This window comes from Prionailurus viverrinus, chromosome B2 (assembly GCF_022837055.1).
Source record: "Prionailurus viverrinus isolate Anna chromosome B2, UM_Priviv_1.0, whole genome shotgun sequence".
In the NCBI taxonomy this organism is placed as follows: domain Eukaryota; kingdom Metazoa; phylum Chordata; class Mammalia; order Carnivora; family Felidae; genus Prionailurus; species Prionailurus viverrinus.
The window spans coordinates 30,649,338-30,667,863 of record NC_062565.1 but is presented as its reverse complement, the minus strand read 5'-3'; the positions used below and the strand labels follow the sequence as shown (position 1 = coordinate 30,667,863).

Genomic DNA, 18,526 nt, shown 5'->3' with positions numbered 1-18,526 from the left:
GCATCAGCAACCTGCCAGGCCAGGGAAGCAGGTGGCCACTTGTGGTGGCTGCCATCACAGTTGTTATTCTCCTTGCACAATCCCATAGCACTGGCCCTATAGGACTCAGCTGTGGCAAAGCCCTGTCTGCAGACCTCTCAGTCCTGCCCTTTGAGGTCACCCAGGCCACCAGAAACCCGCAGCTCTTTCCTTTCTGTCTCCATCTCAGAGATCCGGAGTGCGGTGGATGATGCTAAAGCAAAGCATCCCCTAAAGCCCCGTCTTGGGGAGGAGCTACAGGTGACCAGCGTGACCCCAGACTCTGTGAGCCTCTCGTGGACAGTCCCTGAGGGCCAGTTTGACTCCTTTGTGATCCAGTACAAGGACAGAGACGGGCAGCCGCAAGTGGTGCCTGTGGAGGGCAGCCTCAGGGAGGTCCGCATCCCGGGCCTGGACCCAAACCGCAGGTATAAGCTCCTGCTGTATGGACTGCACCAGGGCAAACGTGTGGGTCCCATCTCTGCCATCGCCATGACTGGTGAGTGAGGCTGTGGCCAGAGTATGCCGTCCCTCCTTCTGGCTTCAGCTCGCCTGGCCTGACCCAGTCAGGGGATTTCTGAGCTTCCCATTTCCCTTCTTTTAGGGGAAGGGATGAGGTTTATCGAAGCATAATTTACATACAATTTTGTGTGAACAATGAGTGTTGGTAAATGTCTAAGTCATGAAACCATTGCAACAACTGAGATATAAAACATTTCCATTGACCCAAGAAACCCATTTCCCCATGCCCCTTTGCAATCAGTTTTCCCAAACCCAGCCTCTGGCAGCCACTAACTGTTTTCTCTCCTTACAGTTTTGCCTTTGTAAGCATCTCTTTTAACAGAAAGTACAATACATATTCTGTGCTTGGTTTCCAGTCCCTTGGAAATTCATCCCCCTGTATCATAGTCGGTCCTTTTTATTGCTGAACTCTTGCCGTCACGTCCTTCACTCTTTCCCTCGTTCTCTCTTCTTGGAGACTCTTGCAATGACAGACCGGTCACCCATCTCTCCCTGTCTCTCTGAACCAGCCTCCAGAGAAGATATCGAAACCGAGGCCCTAGGTCCTCCAGGGCCTGAGCCCCGCCTAGGGGAGGTGACTGTGGAGGAAGCCACGCCAGACACCTTGCATCTCTCCTGGACAGTGATGGAGAGAGATTTTGACTCTTTTGAGGTCCAGTACACAGACAAAGATGGGCAACTCCAAGTAGTCAAAGTAGATGGTGACCGGAATGACATCATCCTTACTGGCCTGGAATCTGACCACAGATACCTGGTGACCCTGTATGGTTTCCATGGCCAGCAGCGTGTGGGTCCTGCCCACATTGAGGCCCTCACAGGTGAGCAAGGAGAGCTCTGCTACCTTCCAAATGGCTGTGAGAGCGCAGAGGAGAGCAGTGTCCCCATGGTCATCCTGCCCCCCCCCCTCTCTCTCTCTGTCTCTCTCTCTCCTGTCTCTGTTCAGTCCCAAGGGAAGAGGAGGATGAAGCTTCAGAACCTCCCATCAAGCCACAGCTGGGGCAGCTGGCAGTGACAGATGCCACCCCCGACTCCCTGCACCTCTCCTGGACTGTCCCCGAGGGCCAGTTTGACCACTTCCTGGTCCAGTACAAGAACGGGGATGGGCAGCCCAAGGCGGTGAGGGTGCCAGGGAATGAGGACCAGGTCACCATCTCAGGCCTGGAGCCAGACCACAAGTACAAGATGAACCTGTATGGCTTCCATGGTGGCCAGCGCATGGGCCCCGTCTCTGCCTTTGGGGTGACAGGTGAGTGGACGGTGGAAGCCCCAGGGTGGGGTCAGCCAGGGAGGGGGGTCACCTCTCTCAGGTGATGGGTGAGTGGGGTTCAGGAGGTCCCTTAGCTGGAGGCTGAGCCATGGTCCCCTTTGTGCCTCCCCTTGGGGACCAAGGGGTCCTCCTGGGCAGAAAGGGCCTCCATGAGCTATGCTGGTATCTGTTCAGAGTTCCCCACTGCTGACCCTGGAAGCCCCCAAGCATGTTTTTGAGATGTCAGCTGAGCAAGCCCAGCCAGCCCCAAGCATGGGCTTCTCTGAACTGAATTTGGGGCCCCAAACATGGTCACAGCTCTCCATTCTCCTAAGATCCAAGGACATCTCTTGGGGATCCTGCCTCATCCTTTCTGTGTGTCTCCTTTTCAGCTGCAGAGGAAGAGACCCCAACCTCTACTGAGGTGGAGGAGACCCCCAGCCCCACAGAGCCCAGTACGGAGGCCCCAGAGTCCCCCGAGGAGCCCCTGCTGGGGGAGCTGACAGTGACAGGATCATCCCCAGACTCGCTGAGCCTCTCGTGGACCGTCCCCCAGGGCCACTTCGACTCCTTTACTGTCCAGTACAAGGACAGGGACGGGCGGCCCCAGGTGGTGCGTGTCGGGGGTGAGGAGAGTGAGGTCACCGTCGGGGGCCTGGAGCCAGGGCGCAAGTACAAGATGCACCTATATGGCCTGCACAGGGGGCAGCGCTGGGGCCCCGTGTCCACTGTGGGCGTGACTGGTGAGTGAGGGTGAGAGTTGGGCTGGTGGGGAAGAAGGCCCTACAACACTTTCCCATTATTACCACCTGCATGAAAACAAATACTCGACACAACACATCTTCTGCACATCAGATGGCCCGAGGATCTTGGTAAAGGGCATGCTCAGATGGCGCAGGTTTGGGCTGGGGCCAGAGATTCTCATTCTAATGTGATGAGGATGCTGCTGGTCGCAGGACCACACTTTGAGTAGCAGAACTCCTCACTCACAACAAAGCAATTGGATGCTTTCCTAGAATTTTTTGACAGAATTGTACTTGCATCCCTGATTTCTCCCAGAGGCTCAGCCTCTCTGTAGTTCACTGGAGGCTGAGGTGGAGGGGGAGACAGAGGGTGTTCAGGACGCAGCATGCTGATGGAAGCACCTCCGGGCCCCATGGTTGGGGTATTACCAGACTTAGGATTCCCAAGGGCCAACAAGACTGGATGCCCTGAGCCAAGCACTGTGGGAGTTCCCTGGGGTAAGCCTGATCATGGCAGAGAGACAAGTTCTGAACCAGCAGTCAGGTAACAGGGGATATTTGTATGACAGGAAGCCCCAGGGCCAGGCCAGACTGGGAAGCATGCCTAAGCCAGCCTGCCTGCAGGAGTCCACGGGACAGCTGAGAACCGAAGTTGGGCAGAAGTTAGCTTGCTGACAGTGTTGGAGTCAGATCCATGTCACAACTGGTGCCAAGGACTGGAAACTAGTGGCCCATGAGAGAGACCAAGAGGGTTTTGTGTGAGATACTCTGAGCTGGGGAGAGAGTCTTGAGTAGGGGTGGGCGGTAGGGACAGCTCAGAAGCCAGGGATTTCTCCCGGGGATAGAGAGGGTTGTTGCATAGTTAAGCTAAGGCTGACACCATCAAATGTTCGCTGAAAGGCTCATCCTGGCCCCCTGTGAGGAACGGGTGGGACAGGGAGGCAGGGAGCCCAGTAGGGACGTGGAGATTCAGGTGAGAGGCAACAGTGTTGGGGGAGTGCAGGTGAGGCAAGCCAGGCTGGTGGGGCTGCAGGTGTGGGGAGTGAGGAGACCCAGGAGGAATTTGAGAGTGAGTTGCACACTGTTGAGTCTGATGGCAGCTGGGGACAGGAACAGATCCAGGAAGATTCCAGGCTTCCAGTTGGGGAAGGGGGTTCTGAGCTGTTTGGGAGCACTCAACATGAGCTAAAGGGAGTGAGGTGCCAAGGAGACCCCAGTGGAGGGAGGCCCAGGGCACAGTGTGCAGGGGAGGTGGGTGCAGGAAAAACTGGGAGAGGTGGCGGGGTGTGGGTAGGGGTGGGTGAGGGCAGGGCGAGATGAGGGTAAGGGGCAGAGAAGGCCAACATTGAGGGACTGGGAAGAGTAGATGAGTTAGAGCCACTGTGGCCAGCGATGCTGTGTTCCTCATTATCTTATGTTTGTAATACACCTGCTTATACTCTGACCTGCCTGCCTGTCCTCACCTGTCCCTGTGTGTCTCTGTGCAGCTCCAGAATATGAAGCCATGACCACCCAAGCCCCGTCCACCATGGCCCTTGAGCCTCCCATGAAGCCACGGCTGGGGCAGCTGGCAGTGACAGACGCCACCCCCGACTCCCTGCACCTCTCCTGGACTGTCCCCGAGGGCCAGTTTGACCACTTCCTGGTCCAGTACAAGAACGGGGATGGGCAGCCCAAGGCGGTGAGGGTGCCAGGGAATGAGGACCAGGTCACCATCTCAGGCCTGGAGCCAGACCACAAGTACAAGATGAACCTGTATGGCTTCCATGGTGGCCAGCGCATGGGCCCCGTCTCTGCCTTTGGGGTGACAGGTGAGTGGACGGTGGAAGCCCCAGGGTGGGGTCAGCCAGGGAGGGGGGTCACCTCTCTCAGGTGATGGGTGAGTGGGGTTCAGGAGGTCCCTTAGCTGGAGGCTGAGCCATGGTGCCCTTTGTGCCTCCCCTTGGGGACCAAGGGGTCCTCCTGGGCAGAAAGGGCCTCCATGAGCTATGCTGGTGTCTGTTCAGAGTTCCCCACTGCTGACCCTGGAAGCCCCCAAGCATGTTTTTGAGATGTCAGCTGAGCAAGCTCAGCCAGCCCCAAGCATGGGCTTCTCTGAACTGAATTTGGGGCCCCAAACATGGTCACAGCTCTCCATTCTCCTAAGATCCAAGGACATCTCTTGGGGATCCTGCCTCATCCTTTCTGTGTGTCTCCTTTTCAGCTGCGGAGGAAGAGACCCCAACCTCTACTGAGGTGGAGGAGACCCCCAGCCCCACAGAGCCCAGCACGGAGGCCCCAGAGTCCCCCGAGGAGCCCCTGCTGGGGGAGCTGACAGTGACAGGATCATCTCCAGACTCGCTGAGCCTCTCGTGGACCGTCCCCCAGGGCCACTTCGACTCCTTCACTGTCCAGTACAAGGACAGGGACGGGCGGCCCCAGGTGGTGCGTGTCGGGGGTGAGGAGAGTGAGGTCACCGTCGGGGGCCTGGAGCCGGGGCGCAAGTACAAGATGCACCTGTATGGCCTGCACAGGGGGCAGCGCTGGGGCCCCGTGTCCACTGTGGGCGTGACTGGTGAGTGAGGGTTAAAGAGCCTCCTGGGTTGTGTCAAGTAAGGGTCCATTGGTAGAGCTCCGGGGTGTCCTACACTGGAGAGCCAGGATCCTCAAACCCCACCTAACCCACCCTTTGTCCAGTAACATCTCAGGAAAGTGTGATGTGGTGTCTGGAGTGGAAGCCTTTGAGGCAGTGATACCTTGACCCATTTGTGGGCTTTCTGCTTTGCCTGGGTACTCTGGAAAGATCTTTTTTGTGTGTGTGGTTGAAACAAATGCCATGAAATACTAATTCATTCAGCAAATATTTACTATACACGACTCGAATTTACACACAAAAGAGAAAAAAATAGCAAATGAAATCCTATGTGTCCATTGCCATCTTAATGTTACCTCCTGGCCAGCCTGGCTCATCCCACTCTTTCTGCCCTCCTCCCACCAGAATATGTTCTTTATTAACAGCTTAATTGAGATATAATTTACATGCCATAAAATTCGCCTGTTTTAAGTATACAGTTTCATGATATCTAGTATATTTACAGAGTTGTGCAACCATCAGCCCTATCTAATTTTAGAACTTTCCTTCGGCCCAAGAAGAAAACTGGTGTGCAGATGTGCAGATCCAGGCCACCACTAATTTACTTTCTATATCTGTAGATTTGCCTTTTCTGAACATAGACACGTGGTATCACCCAATATGTGTTCTTCTGTGTCCGGCCTCTTTCACTGAACGTGTTTTTGAGGTTCCATGTTGTAACCTGTAGGTGTACATCATTCCTTTTGTCCAAATAGTATTCCAGTGTATGGATATACTGTTGTAAGCTCATCCCAGACACTCTATACTTCATTGCTTCATATTTAAGTGTATTACTCTTTTCAAAAAGACTAAAAATAGAGGCACCTGGGTGGTTCAGTGGGTTGAGCCTCCAACCTCGGCTCAGGTCATGATCTCGCAGTCTGTGGGTTTGAGCCCCGTGTCAGGCTCTATCTATGCTGACATCTCAGAGCCTGGAGCCTGCTTTGGATTCTGTGTTTCCCTCTCTCTCTGCCCCTCCCCTGCTCATGTTCTATCTCTCTCTCTCAAAAATAAATAAACATTAAAAAATTTTTTAAAGACTAAAATTTAAAAAAATGTTTAAAGACTAAATATAGCCACACTATTATTTTTTCTTTAAAAATGAACATTCGTTAATATCATTACGTATGCAGGTAGTGTTAGTTTCCTGATTGTCTCATAAGTGTTGTTTTGCAATTTGTTGCTGGGATCAGGTCCAAAAACGGGAAGATACATTGCAATTGGGAGAATTGGAATTTTATATAGGGTGATCAGGATTGTCCCTGAAGAGGTGACATTTGAACAAAGAGTTAAAGGAAGTGTGGACATGAACCACGCAGGCATCTGGGGTCAGAACATTCATGCAAAGGGGATAGTCACTACAAAGGCCCTGAGCTAAGAGGCTGCCTACCAAGTTTGACAGACCATAAGGAGACCACAAGAAGTTTGATGATAAGCAGAAATGGGTCTCAAGTTAAGCTTACAGAGCTGGCCCACCTTCTGGTCTGAATCCAGGAGAGCCGGGGCCTCAACTACTTCTAGCAATAGGAAAGCTTCTGTTTGCATCTATTCCCAGATCCTGAAGGGGAGCCCCCTGCCAATACCCTTCTGAAGCCACACTTGGGAGAGCTAGCAGTGATGGACGCCACCCCCGACTCCCTGCACCTCTCCTGGACTGTCCCTGAGGGCCAGTTTGACCACTTCCTGATCCAGTATAAGAATGGGGATGGGCAGCCCAAGGCAGTGAGGGTGCCAGGGAATGAGGACCAGGTCACCATCTCAGGCCTGGAGCCAGACCACAAGTATAAGATGAACCTGTATGGCTTCCACGGTGGCCAGCGTGTGGGCCCCGTCTCCACTGTTGGCTTAACTGGTGAGTGTGCAACAGGACACTGGGCCCTGCCCTAGCTGGACTCAGTTTCTCTTTCACTGTTAGTATTCAGGTATTTTTGTCCCACTGTCCCTGAGACTGAGCCTCCCAAGCTCCTGAGAGTGGTTCTGCTAGTGTCTCTACTCCAAGTCTTTGGTGTTACCCAGACACCTCAGCCTTTACACACAGGCTTTTTTTTTTTTTTTTTAAGTGAACTCTATACTCAACATGTGACTCAAACTCACAACCCCGCGATCACAAGCTGCTCACTCTACTGACTGAGCCAGCCAGGTGCCCCTACGTACAGGCTTTTTGGTCCTTGAAGAGGCAGGACATCAGGGAAATAACATAGACTCAGGCAGACCTGGGTTTGAAGCCTCAGCCTATTTGAGCTGTGTGACCCCAAGAGAGTCACTGAATGTCTCAGTGCCTCCTTTTCTTCATCTGTAATGAAAGAAGAGGAAGAAAATTAGTCTCTGAAAATTCTTAGAATGAACTCTCATAATTATGAGAATCCTGCCAGCATGGATGCTATTACTTCAATGGTGAGTATTAGTCAAATGTGCAACTTCACAAGGCACTTCGCCTCCTTCATTACTAACAGGGCTGTTCGTTGCTTTTGTTAAGGTCCTTTGGAGCTATTACCCTTCAATGCTTAAGACCCAGTTTCCAAACAGAACAGATAGGAAACAAGATGCTTTTGTAATTCAACGATTAAGGAAGAATGAAGGGACACCTGGGTGGCTCAGTCGGTTGAGCATCCAGCTTTGGCTCAGGTCATGATCTCACAGTTTTTGAGTTCGAGCCCTGTGTCGGGCTCTGTGCCGATAACTCAGAGCCTGGAGCCTGTTTCAGATTCTGTGTCGCCCTCTCTCTCTGCTCCTCCCCTGCTCGTGCTCTGTCTCTGTCTCTGTCTCTCTCTCTCTCAAAAAAAAATAAACATTAAAAAAAATTTTTTTTAAAAGAGGAAGAATGAAACCCTATGCAGAACAGAAAAGACGAAAAATCTGAAGGTGTGATGGGTCATCTGTACCATAAATTACTGAGAGAGCTAATACAAGGTCCAAAACAACCCAATTGCAAAGATGATCACATGTGGTCTCATCTCTTTGGCCTCAACTGTAAAATCTAAATTCATCTCTAAAAATGCTCAGTAGGGGCACCTGGGTGGCTCAGTCAATTAAGCATCCGGCTTCAGCTCAGGTCATGATCTCTCGGTCCATGGGTTCAAGCCCCGTGTCAGGCTCTGTGCTGACAGCTCAGAGCCTGGAGCCTGGTTCGGATTCTGTGTCTCCCTCTCTCTGTCTGCCCCTCCCCCACTCATGCTCTGTCTCTCTCTCTCTCTCTCTCTCTCAAAAATGAATAAATGTTAAAAAAAATTAAAATGCTCAGAAACCTTCTAAATCAAAGGAGGTATTAAAGGAAAATACTCACAAAGTAGAATTTCCAAACCTGAGTAGATGTACCTTCTGATGTGACTTATCTGCTATGCTTGGTGGTATTATAAAGCCTTAGTTCTGTCCCTATGCACAGATTTGCTCTGCAGCTCCCAAGGGTTCAATGCATGCATGTGTTGAGTATCATGGCAGTCCCAGCCTACCACCATGGTGTCACCACAAGAGTATGCTCTGTCTGTTAGTTACTCAACATTCAAACCAGGGAAATGATGTCTTAACCCTGGGGAGATGCCTTGGTGTGCCTGGGAGAAATCCAATATCTTTTATGAGAAGGGAACCCACAAGGTATTTCCACACAGTCTCTTTATCTCCTGATCCAGCCCCAGGAAAGGACCAAGAAATGCCAGCGCCAACAGACTCACCCACCATGACTCCCAAGCCTCCCATGAAGCCACGGCTGGGGCAGCTGGCAGTGACAGACGCCACCCCCGACTCCCTGCACCTCTCCTGGACTGTCCCCGAGGGCCAGTTTGACCACTTCCTGGTCCAGTACAAGAACGGGGATGGGCAGCCCAAGGCGGTGAGGGTGCCAGGGAATGAGGACCAGGTCACCATCTCAGGCCTGGAGCCAGACCACAAGTACAAGATGAACCTGTATGGCTTCCATGGTGGCCAGCGCATGGGCCCCGTCTCTGCCTTTGGGGTGACAGGTGAGTGGACGGTGGAAGCCCCAGGGTGGGGTCAGCCAGGGAGAGGGGTCACCTCTCTCAGGTGATGGGTGAGTGGGGTTCAGGAGGTCCCTTAGCTGGAGGCTGAGCCATGGTGTCCTTTGTGCCTCCCCTTGGGGACCAAGGGGTCTTCCTGGGCAGAGAAGGGCCTCCATGAGCTATGCTGGTGGCTCTCCAGGACTCCCCACAGCTGATCCTGGAGACTCCCCGGCATGTTTTTGAGATGTCAGCTGAGCAAGCCCAGCCATCCCCAAGCATGGGCTTCTCTGAACTGAATTTGGGGCCCCCAGACATGGTCACAGCTCTCCATTCTCCTAAGATCCAAGGACATCTCTTGGAGATCCTGCCTCATCCTTTCTGTGTGTCTCCTTTTCAGCTGCAGAGGAAGAGACCCCAACCTCTACTGAGGTGGAGGAGACCCCCAGCCCCACAGAGCCCAGTACGGAGGCCCCAGAGTCCCCCGAGGAGCCCCTGCTGGGGGAGCTGACAGTGACAGGATCGTCTCCAGACTCGCTGAGCCTCTCGTGGACCGTCCCCCAGGGCCACTTCGACTCCTTCACTGTCCAGTACAAGGACAGGGACGGGCGGCCCCAGGTGGTGCGTGTCGGGGGTGAGGAGAGTGAGGTCACCGTCGGGGGCCTGGAGCCGGGGCGCAAGTACAAGATGCACCTGTATGGCCTGCACAGGGGGCAGCGCTGGGGCCCTGTGTCCACTGTGGGCCTGACCGGTGAGTGATGGGGCAGGGATCAGAGGTTTTCAGGGAGAGCTACCTTTTGTCATCAGTAACCTGGATGAGTCTTCTGCTCTTTTGCTAGTCCTTGAGGATCCAGACCTTGGCCCCCATTCATGCCTTTCCTCTATGGTCTGTGGCCTGTGGTTAGTAGTGTGGCATTTGCTGACATGAAGCTTCATCATACACACCAGCATGACCTCCTTCTGATGGTCAGCCCCTGGGCTGCTAAGAAGTGTGTCAGGCACAGGCCAAGCACGCGTACACACATGCGTGTACAGGTACATTTGCACGTGCACACACGCAAGCATGCACACACACACAAGAAAGAAAGAAACACGACAACATCCAATCACATTGGGACGATTAAGTAATTAGGCATCATCTAGAAGATGAGCTTTTATGCCATCACTGAAATGTTTTGACATAAGACAGTTACTTGATAATATTACATTGAAAAAGGAGCCCCCAGGTTTTGTAAGGATGCTAATCACAGCCACTGGAAAATAACATGGCATGGCAAGAAAACTGGAAAGAAACACGTCTCACAAGATGCATGTTTTGTGGGGCAGGATAGAATGTTCCAGCCCTTTTCTTGCTTTATTCTATTCTGTGTTGCCCAAATTTTGTTAAATAATGAGTACTTATTTATAGTCAGGGAATATTTCCTTTAAACATAATATCTTCTCCTTCCTTGTGCTCTTTTCGTCTCTTCCCCATCACTCTCACACTTCTTTCATTCCTAATTTTGAAAAAGTTATTTCTAATGTAAGAAATTAGGGGGGCAAATCACAAGGTGAATTAAATTCTAAAAGGGCAGTCAGGGTGGCTTTTCTAAATCAGTGTGAGCCCAATGCTGATGCCTGGTGAGAGCCCTTCACAGAGATCATCTGCCTGCTCCAAAGGCTGTCGTGTGAAGGCCTCTCCATGGGCGTGGGGCTCACCACCTTTATGACACCCAGTGAGCGGCTCTGGGAGGTTCACTATCCTCTCCTGAACATACTCCAGACAAAGGAGCGATTTCACACAGCCTCTCTGACTCCTGGGGGATGGGCCTCTTTCTCTACGTGCCTTCTTAGGAGTGTAGCAGGATGGGGAGAACGGGAATGATCAGAAAGTGGACATGATAACAGCTCCCGCCCTGAAGGAATGTGTTACTTTTGATCCACTGGTCAATTTTGTTGCCCTCTGTCACAGCAAATCACAAGCATACACAAAGTAAGGAGGACAGTGTAAGGGACCCACGGCCTACCCCCCACACCCACTATCCGATGATGAATTTTTATAGTCCAGGGTTTCTTTCTAAGTCTACATTATTCGGGTGAAATAATATCAACATTATAGAATATGTTGGTATGGAATAGGGAAAAATAGGGGAAAAAGTCTCTCATGAGAACACCTTTTGACCCAATAATTGCCATTAATAACAATATCAATAACACGTCCTCTCTCTGCATTTCCCATACAGTGCATGTTTTCACATTACAGAGTGGTCATATGATTCTTGGCTCATCCTTTGTTTTTGTACATCAGTTATATTGTGAGCATTTATTTTGCGGCTGCACAACCTGAATTAATCATCATTTTAATGGTTATTTGATGCTTCATGGTAAAAACGCCATAACAAAGTTAATCATCTTCTATGGGCCATTTGGGTCCCTGACACATCTTGTTGTTATGAATAATCCTGTAATGGACCCCCATGACACAACTTTTTCCTGCTTTTTCATAATTTTCTTAGGATCGCTGCCCAGAAATGGGATTATTGGGTCAAAGTAAATGAGAATTATTTTGGCTCCTGGCACATGTCTGAATGACCTTTTGAATGTTTATGGTGCCTGCCAGTCCGTGCGTGATGGGAATTGGGAGCCCTTCTCAGCACTCTCCATCAACGAGTTACTAGCTGGCTAATCCAAAGGCTCTCCAGCCTCTACTCCACGGCTGGCGGAGTTATCACTGGATGCATTTTGTTGTCCTAATTGGCATCAGCAGCAGAGAAGCTGACAACTAAGCCCCCATTCCCCTGTCTTCTCTCAGCCCCCCAGGAGGTTGTGGAGGAGAAACCCAGCCCCACAGAGCCCAGCACGGAGGCCCCAGAGTCCCCCGAGGAGCCCCTGCTGGGGGAGCTGACAGTGACAGGATCATCCCCAGACTCGCTGAGCCTCTCGTGGACCGTCCCCCAGGGCCACTTCGACTCCTTTACTGTCCAGTACAAGGACAGAGACGGGCGGCCCCAGGTGGTGCGAGTCGGGGGTGAGGAGAGTGAGGTCACCGTCGGGGGCCTGGAGCCGGGGCGCAAGTACAAGATGCACCTGTATGGCCTGCACAGGGGGCAGCGCTGGGGCCCCGTGTCCACTGTGGGCGTGACTGGTGAGTGAGGGTGAGAGTTGGGCTGGTGGGGAAGAAGGCCCTACAACACTTTCCCATTATTACCACCTGCATGAAAATACTCGACACAACACATCTTCTTGGTAAAGGGCACGCTCAGATGGCGCAGGTTTGGGCTGGGGCTAGAGATTCTCATTCTAATGTGATGAGGATGCTGTTGGTCGCAGGACCACACTTTGAGTAGCAGAACTCCTCACTCATAACAAAGCAATTGGATGCTTTCCTAGAATTTTTTGACAGAATTGTACTTGCATCCCTGATTTCTCCCAGAGGCTCAGCCTCTCTGTAGTTCACTGGAGGCTGAGGTGGAGGGGGAGACAGAGGGTGTTCAGGACGCAGCATGCTGATGGAAGCACCTCCGGGCCCCATGGTTGGGGTATTACCAGACTTAGGATTCCCAAGGGCCAACAAGACTGGATGCCCTGAGCCAAGCACTGTGGGAGTTCCCTGGGGTAAGCCTGATCATGGCAGAGAGACAAGTTCTTATGGTGATGGAGCTCCCAAGCACAGGGAGACAGGCTGTGAACCAGCAGTCAGGTAACAGGGGATATTTGTATGACAGGAAGCCCCAGGGCCAGGCCAGACTGGGAAGCATGCCTAAGCCAGCCTGCCTGCAGGAGTCCACAGGACAGCTGAGAACCGAAGTTGGGCAGAAGTTAGCTTGCTGACAGTGTTGGAGTCAGATCCACATCATAGCTGGTGCCAAGGACTGGAAACTAGTGGCCCATGAGAGGGACCAAGAGGACTTTGTGTGAGATCTTCTGAGTTGGAAAGAGAGTCTTGAGATGGGGGTGGGCGGTAGGAGCAGCTCAGAAGCCAGGGATTTCTCCCGGGGATAGAGAGGGTTGTTGCATAGTTAAGCTAAGGCTGACACCATCAAATGTTCGCTGAAAGGCTCATCCTGGCCCCCTGTGAGGAACGGGTGGGACAGGGAGGCAGGGAGCCCAGTAGGGACGTGGAGATTCAGGTGAGAGGCAACAGTGTTGGGGGAGTGCAGGTGAGGCAAGCCAGGCTGGTGGGGCTGCAGGTGTGGGGAGTGAGGAGACCCAGGAGGAATTTGAGAGTGAGTTGCACACTGTTGAGTCTGATGGCAGCTGGGGACAGGAACAGATCCAGGAAGATTCCAGGCTTCCAGTTGGGGAAGGGGGTTCTGAGCTGTTTGGGAGCACTCAACATGAGCTAAAGGGAGTGAGGTGCCAAGGAGACCCCAGTGGAGGGAGGCCCAGGGCACAGTGTGCAGGGGAGGTGGGTGCAGGAAAAACTGGGAGAGGTGGCGGGGTGTGGGTAGGGGTGGGTGAGGGCAGGGCGAGATGAGGGTAAGGGGCAGAGAAGGCCAACATTGAGGGACTGGGAAGAGTAGATGAGTTAGAGCCACTGTGGCCAGCGATGCTGTGTTCCTCATTATCTTATGTTTGTAATACACCTGCTTATACTCTGACCTGCCTGCCTGTCCTCACCTGTCCCTGTGTGTCTCTGTGCAGCTCCAGAATATGAAGCCATGACCACCCAAGCCCCGTCCACCATGACCCTTGAGCCTCCCATGAAGCCACGGCTGGGGCAGCTGGCAGTGACAGACGCCACCCCCGACTCCCTGCACCTCTCCTGGACTGTCCCCGAGGGCCAGTTTGACCACTTCCTGGTCCAGTACAAGAACGGGGATGGGCAGCCCAAGGCGGTGAGGGTGCCAGGGAATGAGGACCAGGTCACCATCTCAGGCCTGGAGCCAGACCACAAGTACAAGATGAACCTGTATGGCTTCCATGGTGGCCAGCGCATGGGCCCCGTCTCTGCCTTTGGGGTGACAGGTGAGTGGACGGTGGAAGCCCCAGGGTGGGGTCAGCCAGGGAGGGGGGTCACCTCTCTCAGGTGATGGGTGAGTGGGGTTCAGGAGGTCCCTTAGCTGGAGGCTGAGCCATGGTGCCCTTTGTGCCTCCCCTTGGGGACCAAGGGGTCCTCCTGGGCAGAAAGGGCCTCCATGAGCTATGCTGGTGTCTGTTCAGAGTTCCCCACTGCTGACCCTGGAAGCCCCCAAGCATGTTTTTGAGATGTCAGCTGAGCAACCCCAGCCATCCCCAAGCATGGGCTTCTCTGAACTGAATTTGGGGCCCCCAGACATGGTCACAGCTCTCCATTCTCCTAAGACCAAGAACATCTCTTGGGGATCCTGCCTCATCCTTTCTGTGTGTCTCCTTTTCAGCTGCAGAGGAAGAGACCCCAACCTCTACTGAGGTGGAGGAGACCCCCAGCCCCACAGAGCCCACCACGGAGGCCCCAGAGTCCCCCGAGGAGCCCCTGCTTGGGGAGCTGACAGTGACAGGATCATCCCCAGACTCGCTGAGCCTCTTGTGGACCGTCCCCCAGGGCCACTTCGACTCCTTTACTGTCCAGTACAAGGACAGGGACGGGCGGCCCCAGGTGGTGCGTGTCGGGGGTGAGGAGAGTGAGGTCACCGTCGGGGGCCTGGAGCCGGGGCGCAAGTACAAGATGCACCTGTATGGCCTGCACAGGGGGCAGCGCTGGGGCCCCGTGTCCACCGTGGGTGTGACTGGTGAGTGAGAGCTGGGGCCTTTCTTTGCTCTCTTGATTTCTCCCTTTAGAGATCAGCACTCCTCACAAATGGTCCTTTAGGCCCCTCTCTTTCCTCATATGGTGCTGGTGATCCTGCCTCATGCTTTCATTGAATGAGGATGATAGAGACTGTGTTTAGGGTCAGTAGGCATGTACCCTGTGCTTATAAGTTTTACCTCATAAGTTCCCTGATACGGAACCTCAGACTTGGTTAGTTTTTCCTGTATGGCTTCCTCAAGCTCCCTGGCTGGGTGTTTTAGTGACTCAGAATGTGGCTGCACAACCAGGGTCTCTGGGTTTGAATCCTGCTCTGAACGTATTAATTGTGTGAATTCACAAACATTTCTTAACTTCTCTGTGCTGCAGAGCCACACAAACTTGCCATGATAATGATATTGGCACCCACGTTGTTGTGTGAGGCTACTCTGTGAGCTGCTAATAGCAATGCCTGGGACACATTAAGCACTCTAGAAGTACCTGCTACAAAACATTCATTTCATAGCCTGAGCAAGGCAGTCCCTCTCTCTCTTTTGAAGGGTCCTGCCAGTGACCCCTCGGCCTCCTCTGCTCTGTTCCAGCCTCCCAGCCCACAGAGCCCCCTGTGGCACCCCGCCTAGGGGAGTTGGCCGTGGTAGCCGTGACCTCTGACACAGTGCACCTCTCATGGACCGTGGCCCAGGGCGTCTTCGACTCCTTCCTGGTCCAGTACAAGGATGTGCAGGGGCGGCCCCAGGCAGTGCCTGTCGGTGGACACCTGCGTGAGATCACCATTTCGGGTCTGGCCCCCGGCCGGAAGTACAAGTTCCTACTCTTTGGACTCCAGGATGAGAAGCGGCATGGCCCTATAGCTGCAGATGCAAAGACCCGTAGGTGAAGGCTGGAGGCCATCTTCAGCACTGGAGCCTTCCCAGTGTCCTTCGCCCCCTTGTGGTGACCGTTAGAGTTCCTTGTTTCCGTGCTCCACGTTCCAGACCTATTTATTTACTGAGTCCAGTGAAATCCAGGTCCAGGGCTCCCCGCTTAGCCTTCATTCTCATCCTTCTCCCTACTTTTCCTACATCCCGAGGGACACTGCTTTCTTCCTCGGCTCATCTTTTATCCCTACTCCTCTGCCGCCCCCCTTCCTAACATGTGGCCTAGCCATTCCCTCTAGCTCCCGGAACCAGCTCCCACAGCCCTAGCACCCTGAGGAAGCTCTGTCTGCCTCTGTCACCATTTCTGTCACTCTCCCATACACCTCTCTCTCTTTTCCAGCCCCAGACACAAAACCTCCCCGCCTGGGGGAGCTGACAGTGACAGACCTGACCCCAGACTCTGTGAGCCTCTCATGGACAGTCCCTGAGGGTGAATTTGACTCCTTCGTGGTCCAGTACAAGGACAGAGACGGGCAGCCCCAGGTGGTGCCTGTGGCCTCAGACCAGCGCGAGGTCACCATCTCGGGCCTGGAGCCCAGTAGGAAATACAAGTTCCTGCTCTATGGGCTGGCCGGTAGGAAGCGGCTGGGCCCCATCTCTGCTGATGGCACCACAGGTGAGTCCTAGCCCTGTACCCCACCTTTTCTAGAGCTGCCTCCTATCCAAGCCCCCAGAGCTGCCCCGAACCCCTGCCTATCCATGCAGTTTAATTCTCCTGCCTTCAGCCTTTATAACACCAAAAGCAAACATTTACTGAGTCCCTGTCACATGCTAGACACTATTCTGAGTATTTTACATGCATTATTTCCTTCATTCACTGACCGCTGATGTAATAAAGAAAATCCGGTCTTTGGAGCCAAGCAGACCTGTGTTCAAATTCCAACTGCCAGTTGTGTGGCCATTGGCAAGCCACTTCTTTCCCTTGAACCTGAGTTTCTGCACCTGCATAATACTTATGAATAATAATACCTATTGGCACTTAATAAATGATCACATCCTCCTCCCTGTGTCCCAACGGAGGCAAGAAGTGGAAAATATGGAAGGATTTGGCTGCAAAAAGACTATGGAAAAAATCTGCTGTCATTGTGCCCATTACTTAGCCCCCTGAGGAAGGGTGGAGGTGGGTCACTGACCCTTACTCCACTCCCAGGACCATGAGTCACCCTGGCCAGACAGGGATGGGGCACATGGTCACTTGGGGCCTGGGACAATCAGACTGCATAATTCTCTTCCCCAAACCCTCACTATGGGGAGTGACTACAGTCTTCTCCTCTGACCCCGTCATCCAATACCCATCCCCACCTGGGCAGGTCTCTTCTGTGTTCTGCTCTGCCCTTTGTTCTCCCAGTGTTGCCCCACCCGGCTGCCCTGGTCCAGTGATGTTAGTGCAGGGCTGGGGAAGTGGGTAGAAGGATGGCCCAGGCTGCTTGCAAGAGAGGGGGACGTCCTGGCCAAGCTCTGGCTGCCCAGCCCAGCCCAGCCCTTAGTATTTAGGGGTGTCTCCCTGACAACCCAGATACCCTCTGGGAGCCTTTTTCAGCTCCAGCCACATCCCTGCTGAAGGGGTTAGGAGCCAGGGGGAAACTGAGGCCCTTCTCTACACCCCCAGGCACCCTACCTCACAAGGTGATCTTTTATGCATTTACAGCACCCTGATCACGCCAAGGAGGGAGTGGGCGCAGGAAGGAGTTTGTTCAGTGGCCTCCAGAGGAGAGATCAAGCTGCTCGCTCTGCTTCCTTTGGGCAGACTGCAGCCACACTGCAGGGACCCTTTCCTAGACCCTCATGCCTCCCCGAAGTTGCCAGGGCTGGGGTAAAGGTAGCTTTTAACCAAGAGTTTCTCCTCCCACTCTCCACAGCTCCCCTGCAGAAGGAGCAGCAGCGCCCGCCCCGCCTGGGGGAGCTGACAGTGACAGATGAGACCCCAGACTCCCTGCGCCTCTCATGGACAGTGGCCCAGGGCCTGTTTGATTCCTTTGTGGTCCAGTACAGGGACACAGCTGGGCAGCCCCGGGCAGTGCCTGTGGCCAAAGACCAGCGGGAAGTCACCATAGAGGGTCTGGAGCCTGGCAGGAAATACAAGTTTCTGCTCTATGGGATCCACGGAGGACAGCGCCTGGGCCCCATCTCCGTCCTGGGAATGACAGGTGAGCAGGAGGACCTGGGGCGTAAGGAGGCCTGCCAAGGGCTCTGGAGGAACGGAAATGCAGTGGGGCCAGCTCTGATGGTAACCAAGGAGCCCATCAAAAGCTGGAACCAGGGCAGGCGTGAGGAAAGGCCCTGGCAGCAGTCCCCAGCGTCCCGGCCCCCACCCTGCTCAGCGCCGCCAGCTGTGCCCCATCACTCTATTGAGGCAGCTCTTTCCTCCCCGCAGGGTGGCCTTGCCAGATAGGGGCAGACCCCTCCTGTGGGTGAGTCAGGAGCACTTTTTGTCAAATGGAAAATAACTGGAACAGAAAGTAGGCAAGGGACATAGCAACCCGTAGAAGTGGCTGCCATGATGGAGCAGGCTCCTCCTCAGGAGTTACTAACACCCAGCTCAGGTCAGCAGGACGGGGCACTTGGGCCCAACATGGCGGGCGTGATTTGCCTTTCTGGTTCACCAGCCAGCTCCTTCCTCAGCTTTTCTCAGGAGGACCACGTGCCCCGATCTCAGGGAGTGAGCAGCTATTCCTACCGCAGACCATCAGCCTAGGCACCCAGGGAGGGTGGGGAGGGAGCAGGCTGTGCAGACATCTTGAGGCGTAAGAAGACACAAAGGTAGAAAAGGGGAAGCAAGCCCTTGATTCAGACACTGCAAGGGAGCCAACAG

The 18,526-nt window shown here is 53.6% G+C and overlaps 1 protein-coding gene across 8 annotated transcripts in view; it reads left to right on the top strand.

Annotated features, from left to right (window-relative positions):
* The window catches only part of TNXB (tenascin XB), a 57,078-nt gene that overhangs the window by 34,186 nt on the left and 4,366 nt on the right, over positions 1-18,526 (top strand). For 5 of the 8 annotated variants that reach the window (XM_047859777.1, XM_047859785.1, XM_047859782.1 and 2 more), the window contains 15 exons: positions 209-517; positions 1,050-1,358; positions 1,484-1,786; positions 2,179-2,529; positions 4,017-4,340; positions 4,733-5,083; positions 6,696-6,992; positions 8,767-9,096; positions 9,491-9,841; positions 11,882-12,214; positions 13,714-14,037; positions 14,430-14,780; positions 15,379-15,666; positions 16,055-16,330; positions 17,574-17,861. In XM_047859777.1, the coding sequence (XP_047715733.1) occupies positions 209-517; positions 1,050-1,358; positions 1,484-1,786; positions 2,179-2,529; positions 4,017-4,340; positions 4,733-5,083; positions 6,696-6,992; positions 8,767-9,096; positions 9,491-9,841; positions 11,882-12,214; positions 13,714-14,037; positions 14,430-14,780; positions 15,379-15,666; positions 16,055-16,330; positions 17,574-17,861 (4,785 nt within the window). Of the gene's footprint in view, positions 1-208; positions 518-1,049; positions 1,359-1,483; positions 1,787-2,178; positions 2,530-4,016; positions 4,341-4,732; positions 5,084-6,695; positions 6,993-8,745; positions 9,097-9,490; positions 9,842-11,881; positions 12,215-13,713; positions 14,038-14,429; positions 14,781-15,378; positions 15,667-16,054; positions 16,331-17,573; positions 17,862-18,526 lie in introns of all 8 variants that reach the window. The other 3 variants (XM_047859779.1, XM_047859778.1, XM_047859783.1) reach the window with 3 other exon arrangements.